This window comes from Diceros bicornis, chromosome 13 (assembly GCF_020826845.1).
Source record: "Diceros bicornis minor isolate mBicDic1 chromosome 13, mDicBic1.mat.cur, whole genome shotgun sequence".
Lineage (NCBI taxonomy): Eukaryota > Metazoa > Chordata > Mammalia > Perissodactyla > Rhinocerotidae > Diceros > Diceros bicornis.
In genome coordinates, this window is record NC_080752.1 from 28,357,691 (window position 1) to 28,379,696 (window position 22,006).

The 22,006-nt window shown below is 38.7% G+C and overlaps 1 protein-coding gene across 7 annotated transcripts in view; it reads right to left on the reverse strand.

The window, feature by feature from the left end:
• RERE (arginine-glutamic acid dipeptide repeats) overlaps nt 1–22,006 on the reverse strand; it is a 409,123-nt gene that overhangs the window by 258,188 nt on the left and 128,929 nt on the right. For 6 of the 7 annotated variants that reach the window (XM_058552817.1, XM_058552816.1, XM_058552812.1 and 3 more), the window contains one exon: nt 11,717–12,185. In XM_058552817.1, coding sequence (XP_058408800.1) covers nt 11,717–12,041 — 325 coding nt within the window. In that variant the 5' untranslated portion in view covers nt 12,042–12,185. Of the gene's footprint in view, nt 1–11,716; nt 12,186–22,006 lie in introns of those variants that run through there. The other variant, XM_058552818.1, reaches the window with a different exon arrangement.

The following is a 22,006-nucleotide window of genomic DNA, read 5'->3' on the forward strand; positions in this document are numbered from 1 at the left end:
GTCATCATACAAAGTTATTACAATACTATTGACTATATTCCTTATGCTGCACATTACACCCCCGTGACTTATTTATTTTATAACTGGAAGTGTGCACCACTTAATCCCCTTAACCTATTCCTCCTATCCCCTACTCCCTTCCCCTATGGCAATCAGCAGTTTGTTCTCTGTATCTGTCCATTTCTGTTTTATTTGCTCACTTCTTTTGTTTTTTAGAGTCTACATATAAGCGAAATCGTACAGTATTTGTCTTTCTCTGACTTATTTCACTTAGCATAATATCCTCTAGGTCCATCCATGTTGTCACAAATGGCAAAATTTCATTATTTTTATGGCTGAGTAATATTCCGTTGTGTGTGTGTGTGTGCGTGTGTGTGTGCTCTACATCTTCTTTATCTGTTCATCTGTCAGTGGACATTTAGGTTGCTTCCATATTATGGCTATTGTAAATAATGCTGAAATGAACACAGGGGTACATATATTTTTTCGAATAAGTGTTTTCAGATATATACCCAGAAGTGGAATTGCTGGATCATACGGAATACCAACTTTTTAAACCTAAGTAAACTTTCTAGATAGTCTTTTCTACATATAAATATCAGCCTTGAGCATCTTCCCAAGAAAGTCCTTACATAACCGCTCTATACATGTGTTTACTGCCCAACTCCTAAAGAAAGCACAACTAAGACAATGCTATTCAAGACAGGCCACCCAACAAACACAAGGTAAACACTCAAGTCTGTAGTCACTACTCCTGCCTATGCTAATAAACATTTGGGGAACGAATGAAGTGCCTAGAATGCTCTAGACGCTTTTCTAGGCACCTGGGGTACATCAGTGAGCTAAAAGGAAAAAGATTCCTGTCCTCCTGGAGTGGACCAGCAGGGAAAAGACACAACAGAAATGGGAATGGAGGTATTTAAACCAGGTATGAAACATCAAGGGGTAAGGGACGGAGAAAAGGGAGACTCATGGACTGAGGCCCTAGTGGGGTCAAATGATTTCTGGAGTTGGAGACTACATGGTTAAGAGTTAGAAATGTGGGATCCAGGAAACTGAGATGAGCAGACTGCCAGAAAGCTACATTCCTGAATTTGATGATTAATTGCTCATAAAAATGTCTTTAAAGAATTACTATTTAACATGTTCTTGCCATTATCAAGGGTGATTTTTAAATGGCCGCAATATGAAACATTCCTGTTTCTTTTGGAATACATTGTGGTTAACTGTTTCTCATGTAGACATTTCTGCTGTAACACAATATGTATGTTGCTGGGAAAACCTCATGTTCTACCAAAAATGTTCACTAAAAATAAAAGGGCTTATATAAAATACAGAGTAAAGGGCAGATTACTCAAAACCTATGCAACTCTGAAACCAGATTACTATTTTTTTAAAAATCTATCATTATACCTCAAGAAATAAGACAGCCCAGGCAGGTACCCCATTCTGGCTGAAGGCTGCCTTAGGTAGTATTTAAAATCCAGGGCCGGCCCCGTGGCTTAGTGGTTAAGCGCGCGCGCTCCACTGCTGGCAGCTCGGGCTCAGATCCCGGGCGCTCACCGACGCACCGCCTCTCCGGCCATGCTGAGGCCGCATCCCACATACAGCAACTAGAAGGATGTGCAACTATGACATACAACTATCTACTGGGGCTTTGGGGGAAAAAATAAAATTTAAAATCCATAAAAACAACAGATCCTGGCTCGAAGGCACCAAAACAATGCAGATTAACACGGGGCTTTTGTGAAGGTGAGCACAGCAGGCAAGGCAACCCGCCAGAGTCCAAGAGTATAAGGTGGGGAGCACCTCTCTGAGGAGGGAACTCCGGGGTGCAGGTGCTCATTTTTTCATTTCATTTTAAATAGAGATGAAAGGACTCTGGCCGGTGCAACAGACAAATTGAAGGTTTAAATTCTTACCTACTTTTTCCTTTTCTGCTAAGACATAATCCTACATTATACCATATAATTATATATTATAATTCTACTCCCTCTATTCACACTCCTCTTCCGAGGAAAAGTTGCATATGAACCAACACAAATTGTACATTCCATTGACATCATTCCTCTATTTACCTATCACATACATAGCAAAACAAACTACTTATAAATATCCATATGTTGTCATAAGTTCTCACTGAATCTAGTGCTACAGTGAGAGTCTGCTGATGAAGCAGTATATAGTGAACATGTGTCGCTTCTCCGGCCATCTCTCATCTATTTCCCACCGAACACATTGCTCCCTAATTTCATTGTGAGGAATTACCTTAGCCCTACCATGTGCAGTTTTAGGGGGAGCAATAAACCAGGACGCAGACAGAATGGTCAGTAGTTCCCACTGACCAAAAACCAGAACTGTCCTCATTCCAGGCAGACTTCCACCCATTCTATGAGTCACCCTACTAATAAATTACTTTCTTGTGTGATGTGGACACGATGTTCTCCAGCTTGCATCCAAAAAAACTTCAATGAATATAATATGCTCCCTTTTATTAGATCACAAAAACTATGTATTTTTCCTTTCAGTTGCTGAATTAAGGGTTCAAATCCAGCAATCAGCATTAGCCTAAATATTCTGGAACAATTTACCTCTTCCCACTCAGCTTGTTATGCATTTACCTTTTTAACAATCATTCTGTACATACGTATCTAGCAAGTGAGAGATAATTTTTGAAAGCAGACGAGATGTAACTAATTTTACAAGTAGGGGAGAAAAAAGAGAAAAAGAGCAAAGTAATTATATCATTTCCATTTTCCAAGAAATGGGCCTATCCCTTCTTTTTCTTTCAACATAAGTGTGTTTGTTTTTTGTATCATCTTCAGTATTTTACACAAATGTCCATCCGTGCTTGGCTTTCACCAACCCTCAGACCTGTGCCATCTTACAAAGTGGCTGTGTGACCCTGGCCTCTAAGCCTTTGTTCCCTCATCTGTACAACAGGGAAATAATGACTAGGTTGAGCAGGGACTTCTTTAAAGACTAGAAACAACAAGTTTAAAGCAAGCCCAGTACTGCAAAAGAGAAGGTGCTTTAAAAATGGTGGTTAGTTATCATCCATGGGCACAGCTCCTTCACTCCCTCATGTCTGTCTACTTGCACTCAAGTTCATAGTCCCCTTTGCAATCAGGCACTTTAGAAGATCCAAATCGTTCCCAATTGATTGGTCAGAATTCAATTCTACAGCCACCTCTGTTCCTCTTCAACTATATGTGCTGTATTTCACATCAAAATCTCAAGCCATAAAAGCATATCTTCCTTTCCCTCTTTTTTCGGATCTGCCTAAATTCTAGTCTGCCGTAAATAAGTGACAGGTGTGCTGGGATGCTGATCCTCTCAGCCCTCAAGGTAATGCACACATTTTCTACTTGTGCATTAACTTGAAAAAGACTGGGAAGTACCGGTCTAGATCTTGTGAGTCTCAAACTTAAATGTGTATTTAAATCACCTGGGAATCTTATCAAAACAAAAACTGTGATTCAGTAGATCTGGGGTGGAACCTGAGATTCTGCACTTCTAACCAGCTCACATGGGATGTCAATCTGTGGCCAACACTTGGAGGAGCAAGTGTCTAGAGCACATGTTTCACTATACTTAACGACCCTTTCCTTACGAAATCGAAAAAGATATGGTTAATTGGTCTCAAAGTTTCTAGCACTTCCCATTTTTTTGGCTTGAATAACTAAACAGCACTTTCTCGTTTCTTCTACTCTCATAGAAAAAGAAATAACTCTTTATGTACTAAAAATTTTTCTTTTAAATATTCAGAATTTGAATAACTTTCTAATATACACTAAAAGGCAATCATTTCTAGGGGCTCGGAAAAAGATTAAACAAAATTTCAATAGAAACGGAAAAAATAAAAATTAACGTAGTCCGCAACTAAAAGTACGCTATAATGTTATTAAAAATAAGAAATTATTAATGTTATTAAAGTTATAAATGTTAAGAAAAATTAATGTTATTAAAAATAAAATTTTCACAACTATTCCAAGGACACACAACTGAGAGGGCTGAAGCAGTCACTAAAACTCGGATCACTCAAACCCAAGTCTACCCATCAACAAAGCTCTTCCTATTATGGGTTGAACAGTATTCTCTCCAAAATTCCTATGTTGAAGTGCTAATCCCCAGTACCTCAGAATGTGACCTTACTTGGAAAAAGGCTCATTGCAGATGTAATTAGTTACAATGAGGTGGGCCCTAATCCAATATGACTGGTATCCTTATAAAAAGGAGAAGTTTGGACAGACATGGAGACAGGCACACAAGTAGAACGCCATGGGAAGACTGCAGTTATGTTAGTGCAAGTCAATAAACTACCAGGGGCCGGCCCCATGGCTTAGCGGTTAAGTGCGCGCGCTCCGCTACTGGCGGCCCGGGTTCAGAACCCGGGCGCACACCGACGCACCACTTCTCCGGCCATGCTGAGGCAGCATCCCATATACAGTAACTAGAAGGATGTGCAGGCATGACATACAACTATCTACTGGGGCTTTGGGGAGAAAAAGGGGGAAAAAAAGGAGGAGGATTGGCAATAGATGTTAGCTCAGGGCCGGTCTTCCTCAGCAAAAAGAGGAAGATCGGCAGGGATGTTAGCTCAGGGCTGATCTTCCTCAGGAAAAAAAAAAAAAAAAAAAAAGAAACTACCAGAAGCTAGGGGAGGCCTGGAACACACAGACCCTTTCCTAGTGCTTTCATGGGGTAGCATGGCTCTGCCAACACCTTGATCTGGATCTTCTAACCTTCAGAACTATGAGACAGTATATTCTATTGTTTAAGCCACTCAGTTTGTGGTACTTTGTTATGGTAGTCCTAGCAAACTCATACACTGCATCATTGTGCTCCCTCCCAAACAACAGTAAAGTCTAAAGATGACTGTGAAGATATGAAGTCACATCACAGAGAGTCTGGTGTGCCAGGTGAAGATTTTGGACTTGATCCTACTGGCAACAGGGATCCACTGAAAGGCTTTAAGCAGATTAGTATCAGGTTTATTAAGCACAAACGAACTTGTAACATATGTCAAACCACTTTCATTCAAGCTGGGGCCTAATAGTTCCTTTATGGCAGAATTCACGTTTTATATTACACAAAAAATATTCTTGTAATCATAAGAAAAACTTGTGTCCCATCCCAAAATAAGAATGCCTCAAGAAGGCACCTTTATTTGCTTGTCATATCTACCTAAAATTCTTCTAAATATAAGAGACATGGATAAAACACTACAGATCAAATGGGCTTTTATTTTCCCCAAAAATGTATGTCCTGGAACACCAAATGCCAGAGTTTTGCTTTGCTTTATTTTAGAGAGCGAATGTCTTTCTGAGTGATTGCCATAAATAAGCTTTCAATTATTCAGAGAATCACGACTTTGAAACCAAATTCAGCCTCTTAATAGGTCAGAGACCAACCCCTCAGTGAAGAATCAGTAGCTAAATGTGAGGACATACCATTTGTTAACATGCTGGTGACTCCCTTCCCTCTTTAAATAGGAACTTGAATCAAAGGGAAATTATCCTTCAAGAAAACAGTTTCATGTTTTAACTTCACTTTTCTTTTTAAGCAAAAATTTCGTTGAAGTATAACATACATATAGAAAAGTACAAAGCATGATAAATTCTCACAAAGTAAACAAACCCATGTAACCAACTGTCACCACAAAAGAGAACATGACCAGACTCCTGAGGGTCCTCTCACACTCTGTTCCAGACACCAGTGCCCATCAATGTAACTACTATCCTGACTTCAAAACACCCAAGACTAGTGTTGCCTCTTTTTTAACTCTATATTAAAAAAAATCATACACTATTATACTCTTTTGTGTCTGCTCAACCTTATGCTTAACAGTCTACTTTTAACTTCAATAGTTTTAAAATACATATATATATATATATATATATTCCATTTTGAGTCAAACTAGATCCCCAGGTTTCATTTTGTTTAGTTTGGATTTTTTTCTAGCTTAAATTCCAGCATCAAAAGAAATTAATACCTCAATGTTCAAATGTATAATCAATTCTAGTTTCTAGGTCCTTTTTCAGTTTAAGTCCCAAATTCCTAACAATAATGAGGAAAATTTGCAAATAAAAAGTGGAAATGTTTTATTTCACCTAAGATTTCATAAACCACAAACCTAAAAGTTCTTTGTCTTTTATATATAAAACTTATCTTCATGAAAAATTTCACACCTTGTTCATGAGTAGAAGGAACACAGATATAACAAACTTAAAAATCCTGAATCTTGATTTTTTCCCCCTTGCATGTATGTGATGGAGATTTCTGTTACTCTAGGAATAACATCTACAGTAAAGAGGAGAGTCACACAAACTTATCAGTTAATATGACAGAATACAAGAAATGGAGAACCAGCTTAACAGGCACTTTTTAAAGAATATGTTTCCTTATCAAAATAGCTAGCAAAACTGATATGCCAAAACGAAAAAATATCTCCCAATAATTTGAATTTAATTTTTTGATTGTTTTACCTGATCAGGAATCAAGGAATCATATTACCTAACTGAAAACAGTGGATACACTGTTGGTGGGAATGTAAATTGGTACAGCCACTATGGAAAATAGTATGGAGGTTCCTCAAAAAGATAAAAATATAACTACCATATGATCCAGCAATTCCAGTTCTGGGTATATATCTGAAGGAAATGAAATCACTATCTTGAAGAGATATCTGCACCCTTATGTTCATTCCAATACTACTTACAATGGCCAAGACATGGAAATAATCTAAGTGTCCATCAATGGATGAATGAATAAAGAAAATGTGGAGACATATATATAATGGAATATTATTCAGCCATAAAAAAGGAAATCCTGCCATTTATGACAAGATGGATGTACCCTGAGGGCATTATGCTAAGTGAAAAAGTCAGACAGAGAAAGACAAATACTGTATGATCTCACTTATATGTGGAATCTAAAAAAAAACCAAAGTCAGAAACATAGAAGAGGGGCCAGCCCCATGGCTTAGCGGTTAAGTGCGCGTGCTCCACTGCTGGCGGCCCAGGTTCGGATCTCGGGCACGCACTGACGCACCGCTTCTCCGGCCATGCTGAGGCCGCGTCCCTCATACAGCAACTAGAAGGACGTGCAACTATGACATACAACTATCTACTGGGGCTTTGGGGGAAAATAAATAAATAAAATTTTAAAAAATAAAATAAAATAAAATGAAAAGCTTAAAAAAAAAAAAGAAACATAGAAGAGATCAGTGGTTGAGGGGAGGGGATGGTAATAGGTAAAGGTGGTCAAATGATACAAACTCCCAGTTATTAGATGAATATGCCCTGGGGATGAATGTGCAGCATGAGGACTAGAGTAACAATAATTACAATACTGAAAGTTGCTAAGAGAGTAGATTTTTATTTTTATTTTTATTTATTTATTTACTTTTTTGGTGAGGAAGATTAGCCCTGAGCTAACATCCATGCCAATCCTCCTCTTTTTGATGAGGAAGACTGGCCCTGAGCTAACATTCGTGACCATCTTCCGCTACTTTATATGGGACGCCACCACAGCATGGCTTGACAAGTGGTGGCATCCATGTGCGCCAGGGATCCGAACCTGCGAACCCCAGGCTGCCCAAGTGGAGCACGCACACTCAACTGCTACGCCACTGGGCCGGCCCCAAGAGTAGATTTTTAAAGTTCTCACCACAAAAAAAACACAAACAAACTGTAACTCTGTAAGCTGATGGATGTGTTAACTACCCTTATTGTGGTAATCATTTTGTAATATATACATATATAAAATCACTACACTGTACATCTTAATGTTATATGTCAATTATATCTCAACAAAGCTAGAAGAAAAAAGAAAGAAAATAGTGGAAAGAAATTAATATGCTACACACAGCAAACTTTAGAAATCAGTATCCCACACTAAAGAAGTCCATAAGGGAAATTTGGCTGCACACAGCTGTGTAATAAATCAATTTGCTACCATGACAGTCATCTCAAAAGTATAGTAACTGCTGAAAGACAAGAAAGAAGTTGGATTAGACACAGTGGCAATGTATAATAAAACCCCACAAGGTTTTTGTTTTGCTTTTTATTTTATAACAAGTCTCTTAAATCATTCACTGGGAAATAAATGATTTAAGATGGAGTTCCAGAAGCATTCTTCTAACTTTGACATCATTAATCAGTCAATAAATTTTTGAGAGGGTTTCAGAAATTTATTTATTTAACAAATGCTACAGAATACACACTATCTGTACACGATTGTCGCAAATGCCAGGAATCCAAGGATAAGCAAAAACAGACCTGCTGCCTTTATGGAGAACAGAGACAGATATTACTCCTAAAATAGTAACAGAAATAAAGAGAAAATTATTACTGTTATAAGAGCTACAAGATACATAATGCCATGATAGTATCTACTAAGAAAATCTGTATAACCTGGGAAAGGAAAGGCAATGACACTGGAATGGGAGAGCTGAAGAAAGAATAAGAATTAAGTAAGTGTGCCTGTGTGTGTTTGGGGGCAGGGGTACACCAGCCTGAGGCAACAGCAAGTGTAAAGGTCCTGAAGTAGAAGATAACATGGACAGCATAAGTAACTAAAAGTCTATTATGCTGATCTCCTAAAGACAAAACAAAGATAACTCCAGAGATAAGGAGCAGGGGCAAAAAAGAGCTGATTGTGACCATGCAGGAGATTAAATCTTAGCTAGTGACAAATTCTAAATAATACTCAATTTCTCAATAAAATCTCATTCTTCTCAGACCAAATAATCTGAACATAGACCTACTCCCTATGATAAGGTAGTACAGTATATAATAGTCTGTTTTTATCCTCAAGGTTATCACTCACTGCTGGGCTTATTCTTAATCACATTGTGAAAGATACCTATAATTCATACTTAATCTGAGTATTAAAATCAATTCAGAAAAGTAGAAAGCAAAAAAAAAAAATTTTTATCTGTGCTTTACATCCTAAAGAAACAAATGAGCATAAAAGATCTACCATCCAAAAACTAAAAATACACTGAAGAAATCCCTTATGACGTCCCATAGAATTCCTACCTAAACATTTAAGATACAAGGAAGCATAAAGAATTTCTGCAATCCATGAGAATAACGGCTTTTCATCGCTAACAAAAGATGTTACTGTAGTACTTCGCACCAACAAAGAAAAAGACCACAAAGGAAGACAAAGGAAACAAAGGAAAGGAAAAAACTCAAGTGCCACCTTGGGATCTAATCATAGTACTCTACTTCTGATTCTTCAGTTTAGGTAAACCTAAAGAATAGACAATATTTAACAAACTTCCATTGAGAAAGAAGCTATGTGGAGAAGGCAACCAGGTCATCTGGCTCTAAATGCATCCTCCAGGGCCGGCCCCGTGGCTTAGCAGTTAAATGCGCGCGTTCCGCTGCTGGCAGCCTGGGTTCGGATCCCGGGCGCGCACCAATGCACTGCTTCTCCGGCCATGCTGAGGCCACGTCCCACATACAGCAACTAGAAGGATGTGCAGTTATGACGTACAACTATCTACTGGGGCTTTGAGGGGAAAAATAAATAAATAAAATCTTTAAATGCATCCTCCAAAAAGAAAAGAATCCCCTGAGAAGGTGAAAGACAGTCTCCATACCAAAGAGTCCAACATCCACTGGACCCAGCAGGGTGCAAACCCCAGGGCACAGCACTGTCACCCACCCAAGCACAAGGGGCGCCTCGCATGGAGTGGTTATGCCCTGAATGCCACAGAAAACTTGCAAACCATTTTTGGTTTTCACAAATCCTTTATAACAGATTTAGCTTCCAGAGAGGGCATATCTTTTTCACATTTCACAAAGGTCCTCAGATTTACTGAAACAATGCCTGCCTCCATAAACACACAGTTCTTCCCAACACATTTTAAGAACTTACTGTTTTGTAAATAAGTCCTTAGCAACCTCCCTCCACATATTCTTCCAAACATCAAGCAGGAAGGATTTCCTATCATCCTGCAGAAAGTGCACTATGAATGTATAACAGTTCCCAAACTAGTTTTCTCAAAACTGGTTTTTCTTAGGGAGATATTTAGCAGAAACAGGGTGCCACAGTCCCACAAATGGGAAAAACAGCAGGGTTTTGTCTTGTTTTTTTAAATGTTCAAGAGGTTTCCTTAACTGCAGGACTTCTCAGAGTCATTAATTATGAATCTCTCACAAGAGGGACAGTATGTGCAGCATTTCCCACATGTATTTGACGACAAATATTTTGGGGACGTTTCCCCACTGACACAGGAGTAACGTCCTACTGAGAAAGGCTGACATTCAACACTGCAAAAGACAGCTGGCCTTTTGACAACGATCCAAATGATCACAATACTACATTGAATTGTTATGTGTCAAGAGAAAAGGATAACAAAGATCTTTCCTTATATTTAAGTTATGGTACTATAATCTATATCTAAAGGAGTTAACACATTCTGTTCCTTTCTGATGATCTAGAACTAAACAGGTCCATAGCAAGCAATTTGTGGTTACTCTACAATGAGATATTCTTCAGTGGCTAAGAAATTCTTACTATCCAATATCTAAGTCTGAATCAAAGATACTGACGGTATTGTAACCTACATGTTACTAAATCTCTACAGCAGAGCTCTAACTTCTCTAAAACTCCAACTTTGATAATTTTATATCATATAAATATCTTCTCAGTTAATCACCAACCAAGAAATTGTAGTTGTGAATACAATTTTATCTGTATTCGTCCTAATACTGATTATCTTTTGAAATTCAAAACTAATTCCTAAACAGGGGGAAAATCAGGTACTTTACGTGAACTTCAGAACAATTACAATACTCCTCAGTAAAACGCCTGTACCAGGTTAACGACATAACATAATCTCTTTTATCTCCCTTTTCTGGAAAAACATCAAACTGGGAGCTTTTAATCTGTTAATTACATTTCATATGAAATTCATGTCATTCCTCAGCACTGTAATTCAAACAAAATGATTTTAGCTAGTTTTACTGACTTCTATAAGCAAAGTATCTTACTATACACAATACATCAAATGAAAAAGGAAAGTTTTGTTGGTGTCCAACAGGTTCTGAATGACTTGCTCCCCCGCATCTCACCTGAAAGCCAGGTCTGACTCTCTCTGAACAATGCTATAAAACTCAACACACTGAATGAACACAGCACATTTTCTGGAAAACAAAGCAGGTTAGTTGGCTTCATCTGTTATCATTGATTAGAAAGCCTGAAGCTCAATTCTTTGGAAAAAGAGGTTATCAGGAGAAATAAACCTTGGTCTGAAGGCCATTAAAAATACCTCTCTAGCTTCTGGTCACTCCTGTAGCAAACGTAAAATTTCCTGTTTCCAAGAATCTTAAGGTTTACTTGTCCCACCACGTATTCCATTCTGCAGGGTCACTACCTCCTAATTTGTGCTGAAGATAAAAAGCAAGGAGGAAGTCAGAAGATGAAAACTACTGAGTAGATGGTGAAGCGAGAGAACAAGCAGCGTGAGAAAACAAGGCGAGAACGCACAAACCAGGACAGAAGACCGAGATGAGGCAGACGTAAGCAAGAAGTGTGGAAATCCAACTGACCAGAAGTGGGTCTACTTGAGTTTTTACCCAAAACTACTATCTACTCTTCTGGGTTCCATGCCTTTCTTAACATGTGAAGAGGTACCTAAATGCTGATATCATTTCTCCACCACAAACACTGTAAAGATTCCAAATGTAAGGCTCCTTACCTCCTGGTCTATAGACAACATCATCCTCAGTGATGTAGGATGTTATCTCACCAGTATCTGTCCTTTCATAACGAGATTTTTTTTTCGGTGGTTTCTTTTTGTTCTTCTTTGTGGACTCCTCTGTGGTGGCACTATTGTTGTCATTGTCCTCATCTTCACTGTGATCACTCTCAGCATAATTTTTGGCTCCTCCTTCCAAGGTACAGCTCCTGCGTGGCCTTGAATTCTCACTCTCTCTTGCTTTGTCTCTTTTATCTCTCTCTCGGTCCCGATCTCGGTCCCGGTCCTTCTCTTTGTCTTTGTCTTTGTCTTTGTCAGCTGTCATGATTCGCCACGTGCCTTCTTCTGTCCTCTCACGGCTAGGCCTCCGTGAAAGGTAGACAGTAAGCCTGGGCTTCAGTCTTCTGAATTTCTCACTCAATTCCAGGGAAAATCCAACCACTCCAACAACCCCAATGTTTCAAAAATACTAGGAGAGAGAAAAGAGAGAGGGAGACATTGATTTTACTTTAGCATTTTCTCATATCGCCTTCCTAAAAGAATGTTCTGTTAAATGAATCTCTTACTTACTCAGAAGCTTTAGCCCTAAAAACTTCTTACAGGCCATAGGAAAAAAGTTAGGACAAGTGATATAAAATTCAAATATACACAGTTTTTTACTTCAGCTAGCATATGGTTTGGGGTTTTCTAGCACACGAATAACAAAAAATGTCTTAACTCATAAGAATAAACTATACTTTCTGTACACCAAATGTTTTCTCCTTTTTAAGGAAAAAGTGTTTCCTAGTAGACAACATACAATGGGTACACTTATACAAAAGGAGCTTCATAATCCACAATATTAACTTAAAAGGGAAAAATCTGTAGTAAAAACTATTTCCACCTAAAAAAAAAAAATTGGGATAGGCTTGGAAAACGTCTCAGGATGTCTCAGTGTACTGTCTTCTGAAGACGCTTTCTACCCACTTCTCCAAATTTCCAGAGCTCCTCTCAAGAATAAACATAACATTTGACTCAAAAGTGACAACCCCAAAGCAAGACACTTTTGTTTTCAATTACAATTTCTCACATCTTCTAAGTCTACTATTCTATTTATTTTCTAGGAAAAATTATTTCTCTAAAGATACATTATCTCTGCCTTAATAAAATATAACAGCTTCCAAAAACAACCTTCCATCTTCAGGGAATATTAGGTGGTTTTTACATTCTTTCAAATTTCCACTATTAATAGCTTCCCTAATAAACCCCTCCCTAGAACTAAACCCAAGAAGGAAAGTCTGAAGCTTTAAGAGTTTACAATGAGAAGAGTGAATCCTAAACTCCAACCCAACACAATCTCATAAAAATTTTATGGGGTGATCACAGCAAAATTTTATGTAAACAAAACACGACTGTTTTGTTTACAAATCAGTTTTGGAACAGTCATAATAACCAGTAATTTATCTTTTGCCATCTTCCCCAATATTTCATCTCATTTGTTCAACAACCTGCACCAAACACTACCTATGTGCCAGGTTCGGACTAAAGATACAATGAGGGAAAAACTGATGGTCCTTGCCCTCAATGCTCTAATGCAAAAAAAGTAGATAATTGATTAACGTGAGACCCATCTGTTTCTCATGTTCCTAGGGCCAGATAGGAAATAACATATGTAAACAAACAAAAGATTGGTCCTCTTAACTTAGACAACAACAGACAAATCAGTTTGCAATTATATGCCTCAGACGCAGAAAAAATTCTCTTTGGTCATGCCAAAACCATAAAAATTAACATATACTCTCTCCAAAATTCTTCGGTCACACCTGACAGAAAAGACCTCTCCATAAGCACTTCAAATATCCTTAGGCATTAAGAAAAATAAAAAATGTTAACAACCTTCCGGAGATAGACCATTGAAGAAGCAATAATGCTGACAATCTATAAGCAAAGACAGCAAGATAAAAGCATGTAGCACAAACCTAGATTACTTTCTTCTACACAGGAAATATGCTTTCAGATAGGATTTCAATTTTATAAACATATTTCAAGAAAACAAAAAATTATTCTAGTGTCTGCAAAAGTTCTGCCTAGATGAATCATCTGCTTAACAGACAGTAATAAACTCCCAAGTCCCAGCAGGCCACTAGTGTTAGCAATTGAAAATACACAGAGAGACCTATTACTTTGTACACCGGGCTTAAGTTTAGAGCATGAACAAGCCAATCATACAAGAAAGAAAACTATATCAGCTAACACAGTTGTTAAAACATTCCTCTTTGACGATGAAAACATGCCAAGGTCTACTGGGAGTCTAAAAAGAACAAAGAGCTTAGGCTGAAAATCTCTCAGATGCAGCTCAGGACAGACATACTTCTGATAAATTTAAGAAAAAGATCATTCTCTCTAGGGCTAACAACATAACTGCTCCACAAAATTGTGTAAAAATATTATTTCAGTACTCAAAAAGGAAAAAATAAGAAGTCTAAATGGTACATTCAATAATACTCCCTACAAAATCATATACTGTGTTTCTACTACAAAGAAATCTTGAGTTATTTCTGCCAAGAGTGAGCAAGAAAGAAAAATTCGAGAAACAATAAAGAAGGCATCCACAAAATGAAATCATGTGTGTATGTGTGTGTGTGTGTGTGTATCTAACTTTCAGATAACTAAGAACATTGACAATCCATTTATTTACATTTGGCTCTAAAATATAGCTCAGTAGGGATATATATTTTTTTCTCTGCATTTACCATACTAATCATAATTTTTCTGAGCCTCATTATACAGTGACCAACATACAACAATAACATGACATGTGAGGAAAGGAACGCAGAGAGGCACCACCAGATGGCACTGAGAAGGGTAGTTGTTACTTCAATTTGCTAGAAACGATCTACAGAGTAGACAATATAACAGCAGCATCTTTATAACAACCAGGGGTTTACAAAACAGGTCGCTGCCATGATCTCATTAGATCCTTTCTCTCAACAACTCAGTGAAGTGAACCAGACAAAAGTCACCGTCCCCTTTACAGACTATAGAAGGGATAAGAAGAGATAATCTGCACAAGGACACACAGCCAATGATTCTAAAGCAGTTCTTCCAAAGGTGAATCCCATCTGACCTGATTACAACCTGTTGCTCAGGTTATAATCTGTGCTGCCAGGATCACAAGCTCTTCATACATGCCAACTTTTCCTACATATACCCACGCTGATAATGCACACAGATTTAGGAAACACACTCACTTTGCCCTCTCCCTCCCAAAAAGAAGATAGTTTTCTCCAGTGAGACAAAAATATTGAGAGTATCTCGAGGTGATCCACTGCTCAACACAGTTAAACAGAAACACAGTATAAGATACTTCAATTAACAAATAACAAAAGGAAGAAAATATAATTTGGAACACATTTCAGATTCACAACAATCTTCATCTATTCACTGAACAAATGTCTACTGAATGCCTACTGTGTGCTAGTTACTGCTCTAGGTGTGGGGAAACAGCAGAGAACCACATACAAACTTCCCTCTGCTCATGGCACTGATGTTCTAAGGAGTAGAGAAAGACCATAAACAAAAGGATAATATACATCTAGTATATGAAAAGATCTTAAATGAGGAATGCAATGGAGACAGAGAATGTGAGAGGATTGCCATTTTAAGTGATGATCAGGGAAGCCCTCACTGAGGTGGTTTTGCCCCTGAGTACGAGTCTTACAGAGGAAGCCATGAGAACACACGAAGGGAGACCATTCCAACAGACGGAAAAGCAGGTGCAAACGTCCAGGCGCAGAAGTGAGCCAGGCACACTCAAGACATAGGAAGCCAGTGGGGCTGGAGGGGCATGAGGAAGAGGGAGAGGGGTTGGAGACGAGTTCAGGAAGGTGAGGGGGGGCCGGATCTTGCAGAGCCTTGTAGGCCAATGTAAGGACTTTGGACTTTATTCAAGTGCCACGAAGTTACATGAAGGGACTCGAATGACACTTCAGCCACACTGCAGGGATCCGCATAGCAGAGAAAGACATGATCTAACTTCTGTGTAAGATCACTCTGGCCATTGAGAAAAAACCTGACGGGATACAGAGGCTGCAGTACGAAGACTGGTGAGGGAAGAGGCTTCTGCAATAAGCCAGGTAAGAGGTGAAGGTAGAGGGCCAGACAGGATGTAGTCATAGAAATGCGGAGAAGTCTTACTGTCTATGTATTTTTAAGATAAGAATCAAACAGGATGTGCTGACAAACGGGGAGTTGAGGTGTGAGAGAAAGAAGTCAAGAACAACTCCAAGGGTTCCCAGCATGAGCAACCAGACAGAGGAAGCTGACATGATTTGAGTTTCGGGGGAAAGAGAAGGAGCTCAGGTATGAACACGTGAAGTTTGAGAAGCCTATACAAACCACATAAAGATTTTAAGTAGGCAGAGGTCCAGGCTGGAGACAAAAATTTAGTTTTTAAAGCCATGAGATTGAGTGAGATCACCAAGGAAGTGAGTGTGAATAGTTTTTCTGATAAAAATTTTAAAACCCACAAAAACAGGTATTAATCATGCTTGAGTGGAGAGGATATTCAAAACAGACTTACAAATTATACATCTCCAAAAGCAGTACCCCTAGCACTCATTAAAAAAACGTATATTCCTCTCACTAGTTTCCAGATTTATCAGATTGCACTTCATCATTTTATCTTAACTGATAAAATTTGGTCAGATAGCTTAGTTTTGTTTTAATCTAATCAGGGTCACAGGCCTTCGACAGTCATTGACACAGAACTACTCTTCATTACTTCAGGTTACTTCAACCTCTACAAACATCCTTTGCCTCTTCAAAATGAAGCCAACAACCACCCACTAACACCTCATACTACTTATCAGAATCGATTCAGATAAAGTACTAAAATTTCAGTTGTGTTCAGGGTCCAAACCTCTTTTAAGAAAACCACTTCTTGTCTCTATTTAAGCAGTCCCATGAGGTTTGGCCCCACGACAGAACTGCAAGAATACAGGTCTGAGAAGCCAAGATCCAAGTTCTTGGCACTGCCACGTGGTGTCCTGCCTTGGGCAAATCACTCCACCTCTCTGAATCACTTGCAAAGCTGTAAAACAGGGACAATAACTATCTATTTCACGGAGCTGTCGTGAGAATTAAGTTTCTTAAGTATTTGTTGTCAGTGCAGTCAAGTCGATTCTGACTCCTAGTGACCCTGTGTCCAGCAGAGCAGAACCCTGCTTGATCTTTTTGCGCCATCCTCTCATCTTCCAGCGCTATATCAGACAGTGCTCTGCTGCTATTCATAGGGTTTTCATGGCCAATTTTTTGGAAGTGGGTGGCCAGGTCCTTCTTCCTAGTCTGTCTAGTCTGGAAGCTCCACTGAAACCTGTCCACCACGGGTATTTGAAATACCAGTGGCATAGCTTTCAGCATCACAGCAACACACAGCCGCCACAGTATGACAACTGACAGAAGGGTGGTGTAGTTCCCTGACCGGGAAACCAACTTAAGCAGGGAGAGCGCCGACTCGTAACCACTAGACGACCAGGTAATTAAGTATACCATATGTAAATGCACTTACAGATTGTGAAGTGCTTTATAAATGTAAACTATCAATAATATATACTTGGATCAGTCATGACTTATTATCTACTATAGTAGATAATACCCAATAGTATATTGTGCTATGCAAGATATAAATGTAACCAAACATCATCTCTACCCTCAAGAGCTTATTATCTACTTAGGGGAAAAATCCCATCGCACAATTAAGAACTAAATCATGTAAAATTGACTACAAATGATGTAAAAATTCAAAAATATGTTCTCTTGGATCATATAAAACTCACCTACCCATGAAAACTTGTCCCTTCCTCCTGAGTTCCCAGTCTCTGAGTTCTAATTATCTTAGTTGCTTAAGCCACATTCTATAGGACACTTGAATCCCACACCAAATGCAGTTAGTGAAGTCCAATTAATTTTCCTCATTCAACCACAGCAAGAAATACTTATGTTTGTCAAATGCTCAACTACACACCAGGCATTTTGCTCAGCTCTACCAATCACATCTTGAAAATCTCCATAATTTATCCAGTGCTCCAACCCAAAAATAAATTGCCTGTTTTAAGCCATCACCATCTTTCACACAGATCAATACAACTGCCTTCTAACTGGTCACCATGACTATAAAATTTTGTTTTTGCCTTCCTTCCAATTCATCCTCCAATGTAGCCAGTTGGCATATCTGACACTCCACTACTTTTTTTCAAACAGCTTTATTGAAATATAATTCACACACCAGACAATTTACCATTTAAAGTACAATTCATTGCAACCACTATGGAAAAAAGTATGGAGGTTCCTCAAAAAATTAGAAATAGAACTACCATAAGATCCAGCAATTCCACTTCTGGGTACTTATCTGAAGAAAACAAAAACACTAATTCAAAGATACTATGCACCCCTATGTTCACGTCAACATTATTTACCAAGACACAGAAGCAACCTAAGTATCTATCAACAGATGAATGGATAAAGGAGAAGCGGGCGTGTGTGTGTGTGTGTGTGTTGTGTGTTGTGTGTGTGTGTGTAAAATGCATACAGTGGAATATTACTCAGCCACAAAAAAGAATGAAATCTTGCCATTTGTGACAATATGGATTGACCAAGAGGATCAAAATTAGCCCCTCTTCTAGATGGTCTCTCTCAGGGACTGGCACCCCTGTCCATTCTATTATGCAAGCTGGACACCTAAGCAGTACCTTTAGTGCCTCCTCTCTTTCATCCCACCATCAACAAATCCTGTCATTGGTATCTTATAAGTCTCTCTCCAACACATCTACTTCAGAACACCTCCAACACCACAACTTTAGTTAAAGCTACTAGTATGGCTTTTCTGGACAACTTCAATTGGCTTCTCTTCAAATCTACTCCTTTGAACCCCGACAATTTTCTTTCTACACTGCAGTCAAGGTGCTCCTTTCAAAAGGTTAAAGTGATTATGTCAATTCTCACTTTAAAATACTCAGTGACTTCCTACTTCTGTTAGTTAAAAACCCAAATCCTAAGCATGACCTACAAGGCCCTTCTCTTATTATCTGGCCTCATCTCACCCATTCTCCAGCACTCTGCACCCAACCACACTATCCTTCCTCAATTCCTTGAACACATCACACTCCCTCTACCTGGAGTGGAGTCCTTTGCTCAGGTTCTTCCTTCTGTATGTGATGCTCATCTCCTGTCCTGGCCTTGGTATCTCCTACTTTTTCTTCAGGTCACAGCTCAATAGCAACTTCCTCAAGATGTTCTTTCTTATCCAAAAGGATTAGGTTAAATCCCTTTGCAGCACTTTCCACAAATGTAATTACAAGTGTATTTGTGTGATTTGATTAACACGTGTCTCCACCTCCAAGCTAAAGGCTATGGGAGAGGTCCACCCTTGATTGGTTTTGCCCTCCATTGTATTCTCAGATCCTAACTCACTGCCTGGCACAGAAGGATGAGTAATAAATTACTTCTTCCTGTCCTCCCTCTCACACATAAGCTGGATTGATCAAGAGGGCATTATGATGAGACTTTTATTTGGGAAAGAAAATAGTTCATTAACAAACAACTGAGGTGGTGCTGAGCTGGCTCATAAATAATGAACAGGAGGAGGAGTAAAAAGGACAAAACATTCCAGGTGAAGGAACTTAAGTCAAAAGAGTGTTCAATTAAATCGCCGACCTTGATGGTAACTACAGGTAAAATCCAGTAGGAAATCATCTTAAGTAGAGAGAGGGGAATAGATAACGTAAGCGCCCAAAATAATAAAGCAGCTAACATTCACTGAGCACTTAACATGCATTAAGCACTTTACACGTGTTAATTCATTTAATCTTCACTATAACAAGAGTAACAATATAATTTATTGTCCAAACTGGGACACATCTGAGAGTAAAAAGATTAATAATTATTCAGGAAAAACATATGTAAACCAGGTCATATGATCATCCTAACGATAACTCTATTCAGTAGGAACTACTGTTATGTACATTTTCCCAATGCAAAAGTAAGCACAGAGAGGCTGAGCAAGTAGACAGAAATCACACAGTATGTATTTTGGTAAACCAAAATCACACAGCTATATTAGACCTAGGATATGAACCCAAGCCACCGACTCCAGAGCCTATACTCTTAACCACAAGGCTGTACTGCCTAAAAGTACACGGTCTTGAAAGCCAAGTTATCCAATACAGTAGGCTAAGCAAACAGGGTGTCACTGTAGGCTCTTGAGATGAAAAGAGCATTTTGGGAACATTCATCTTGTCTGGCAGGACATATCAACATCAAGAGTCGTTAGTGCCATTCAAACAAGCTTGCTTTCAAATCCACTATCTCTGAAAGCCTAAATCAGAAACTAAAGCACCTCAAAGATTTTTGCCTTTGCCACTTCTGCATTTCTTGTGTCTCAATAAATGCTTCGGCATTCTCCTTTAGGAACCAAATGAGATGGTCCAAGTGTGGTAGACCTCAGTGAGCTGCCCAGTAGCTGCTGGGCCCTGCTTCCAAGAGGAGCAGCTGCAGCCAACACACAAGAGAACACTGAAGAGGCATCTACGCTGAGAGACTCGCTCTCAAAAGGAAATCCATTTTCTCTTCCTGTACTGTTTCATATCAACATCCTGGGAAAGAAAATGTAATGACTTTTGCTCTGGAAAGGGAAATGTCACTCTAACACTTGTACTCACTGGATAAGAAATAAGGCATTCTCATAAACAGTAACCTGCTGCAGAGAATACCTCAAAATATGCCCGATTTATACAATGTTATAAACCAATGTTACTGCAATAATCAAAAAATTAAAAAAAAAATATGCCCGAGAATCAGTGACAAAGCTGCAAGATAATAGAAAAATATGGGATCAGCAGATCTGTGAAACCATGCAGAGATAAGACTGTATTTTATCCGAAACTGACGTGGCACTAAGAGTAGTTCTTCCACGTAAAAATAAATGAGTTGTGAAGTTCTTCCACCTGACCAAATCCAACCACATACACAAATGGCTACACATGTCCCGCCAACAATTCTCTCCATTTGAGATCAATGAATATTTAAACTCAATAAATCCTGAGTTTATATACTCACTCCAGGAACACATGTCTTATTGAAAGAACCTAAATAACCAAGATAGGATGCACCAGTCAATTCAGAGAGCGGCCTCTGTGGTATCAAAGCAGGAGGCACAGAATGAATGCCCCTTAATCAGAATTGGGTATAATGCTTACAGGAGCACTTCCTCAACTCCTTGAAAAGCTTTGGGAAAAAACTGAGAGAAATAAGATTGGTGGACTCTGACAATTATCTTATGTATTTTTGGAAGAAAATTAACAAAACACAGGGCCTGCAAAAGGTGGGGAAATTACCCAGAACAGCAAAACTCTAGGTTACAATTAACAAGTCAATTAAAATTAAATAACAAACAATACATAATCTTTTTATTTGAAGTAGGAATAAGGAATTCCCAAAGATGAATGCCCAAGGAGTTTTACAAAAATAAAAAATTCTCCTTTTCCTTAAAGAACACACAAACTCAATCATACAAGCAATTGCTTTCCTATACTGTTAAATATGAAGTTTTTGCGAATTACATACAGAATTTTTTACTTTGCACATTGCCTACAGTTGTGGCTTTTCTACTCAATAGGTTAAGGAGAATTCACTGCTCACTCTAAACCAAGTCTTCTCAACTATAGCGTGATTAACATTTTGCACCAGACCATGGGGGTGCGGGTGGGGGTGGGCGTGGGAGGCATGGGTGGAGCCTGTCCTGTGCATTATCCCTGGTCTCTACTCATGTAGATTCTAATAGCATAACCCACTGCTCCAATGAGGACAACGAAAAATGTCTCCAAATGTTGCCATTCATGCTCCGCAGAGCAAAGCTGCTCACAGTTGAGAACCACTGCTTTAAGCAAATAAAATTTGTCTATCAGAGATTTAAAGGGTTAAGCATCTGTGTTGCTTTATTCAAAATGTGTTGCTTTATTCTAAATTATGCTTGACTAATATGGAATCCATAAAGCTAACACCATTACAAACACTATAATGTGGCATGTTCTTTGTTCTATTTATATTAAATGTCCAGAAAAGGCAAATCCATAGAGACAGACAGCAGATTAGCGGTTGCATGAAAGGGGGGAGGGGGAGTTTAATGGGGTCTCTTTTTAGGGTGATAAAAACATTCTAGAATTGATTGTGGTGATGGTTGCACATATCTGTGAACATACTGAAAGCCATTAAATTGTATACTTTACATGGGTAAATGATAAGATATTAATTTTA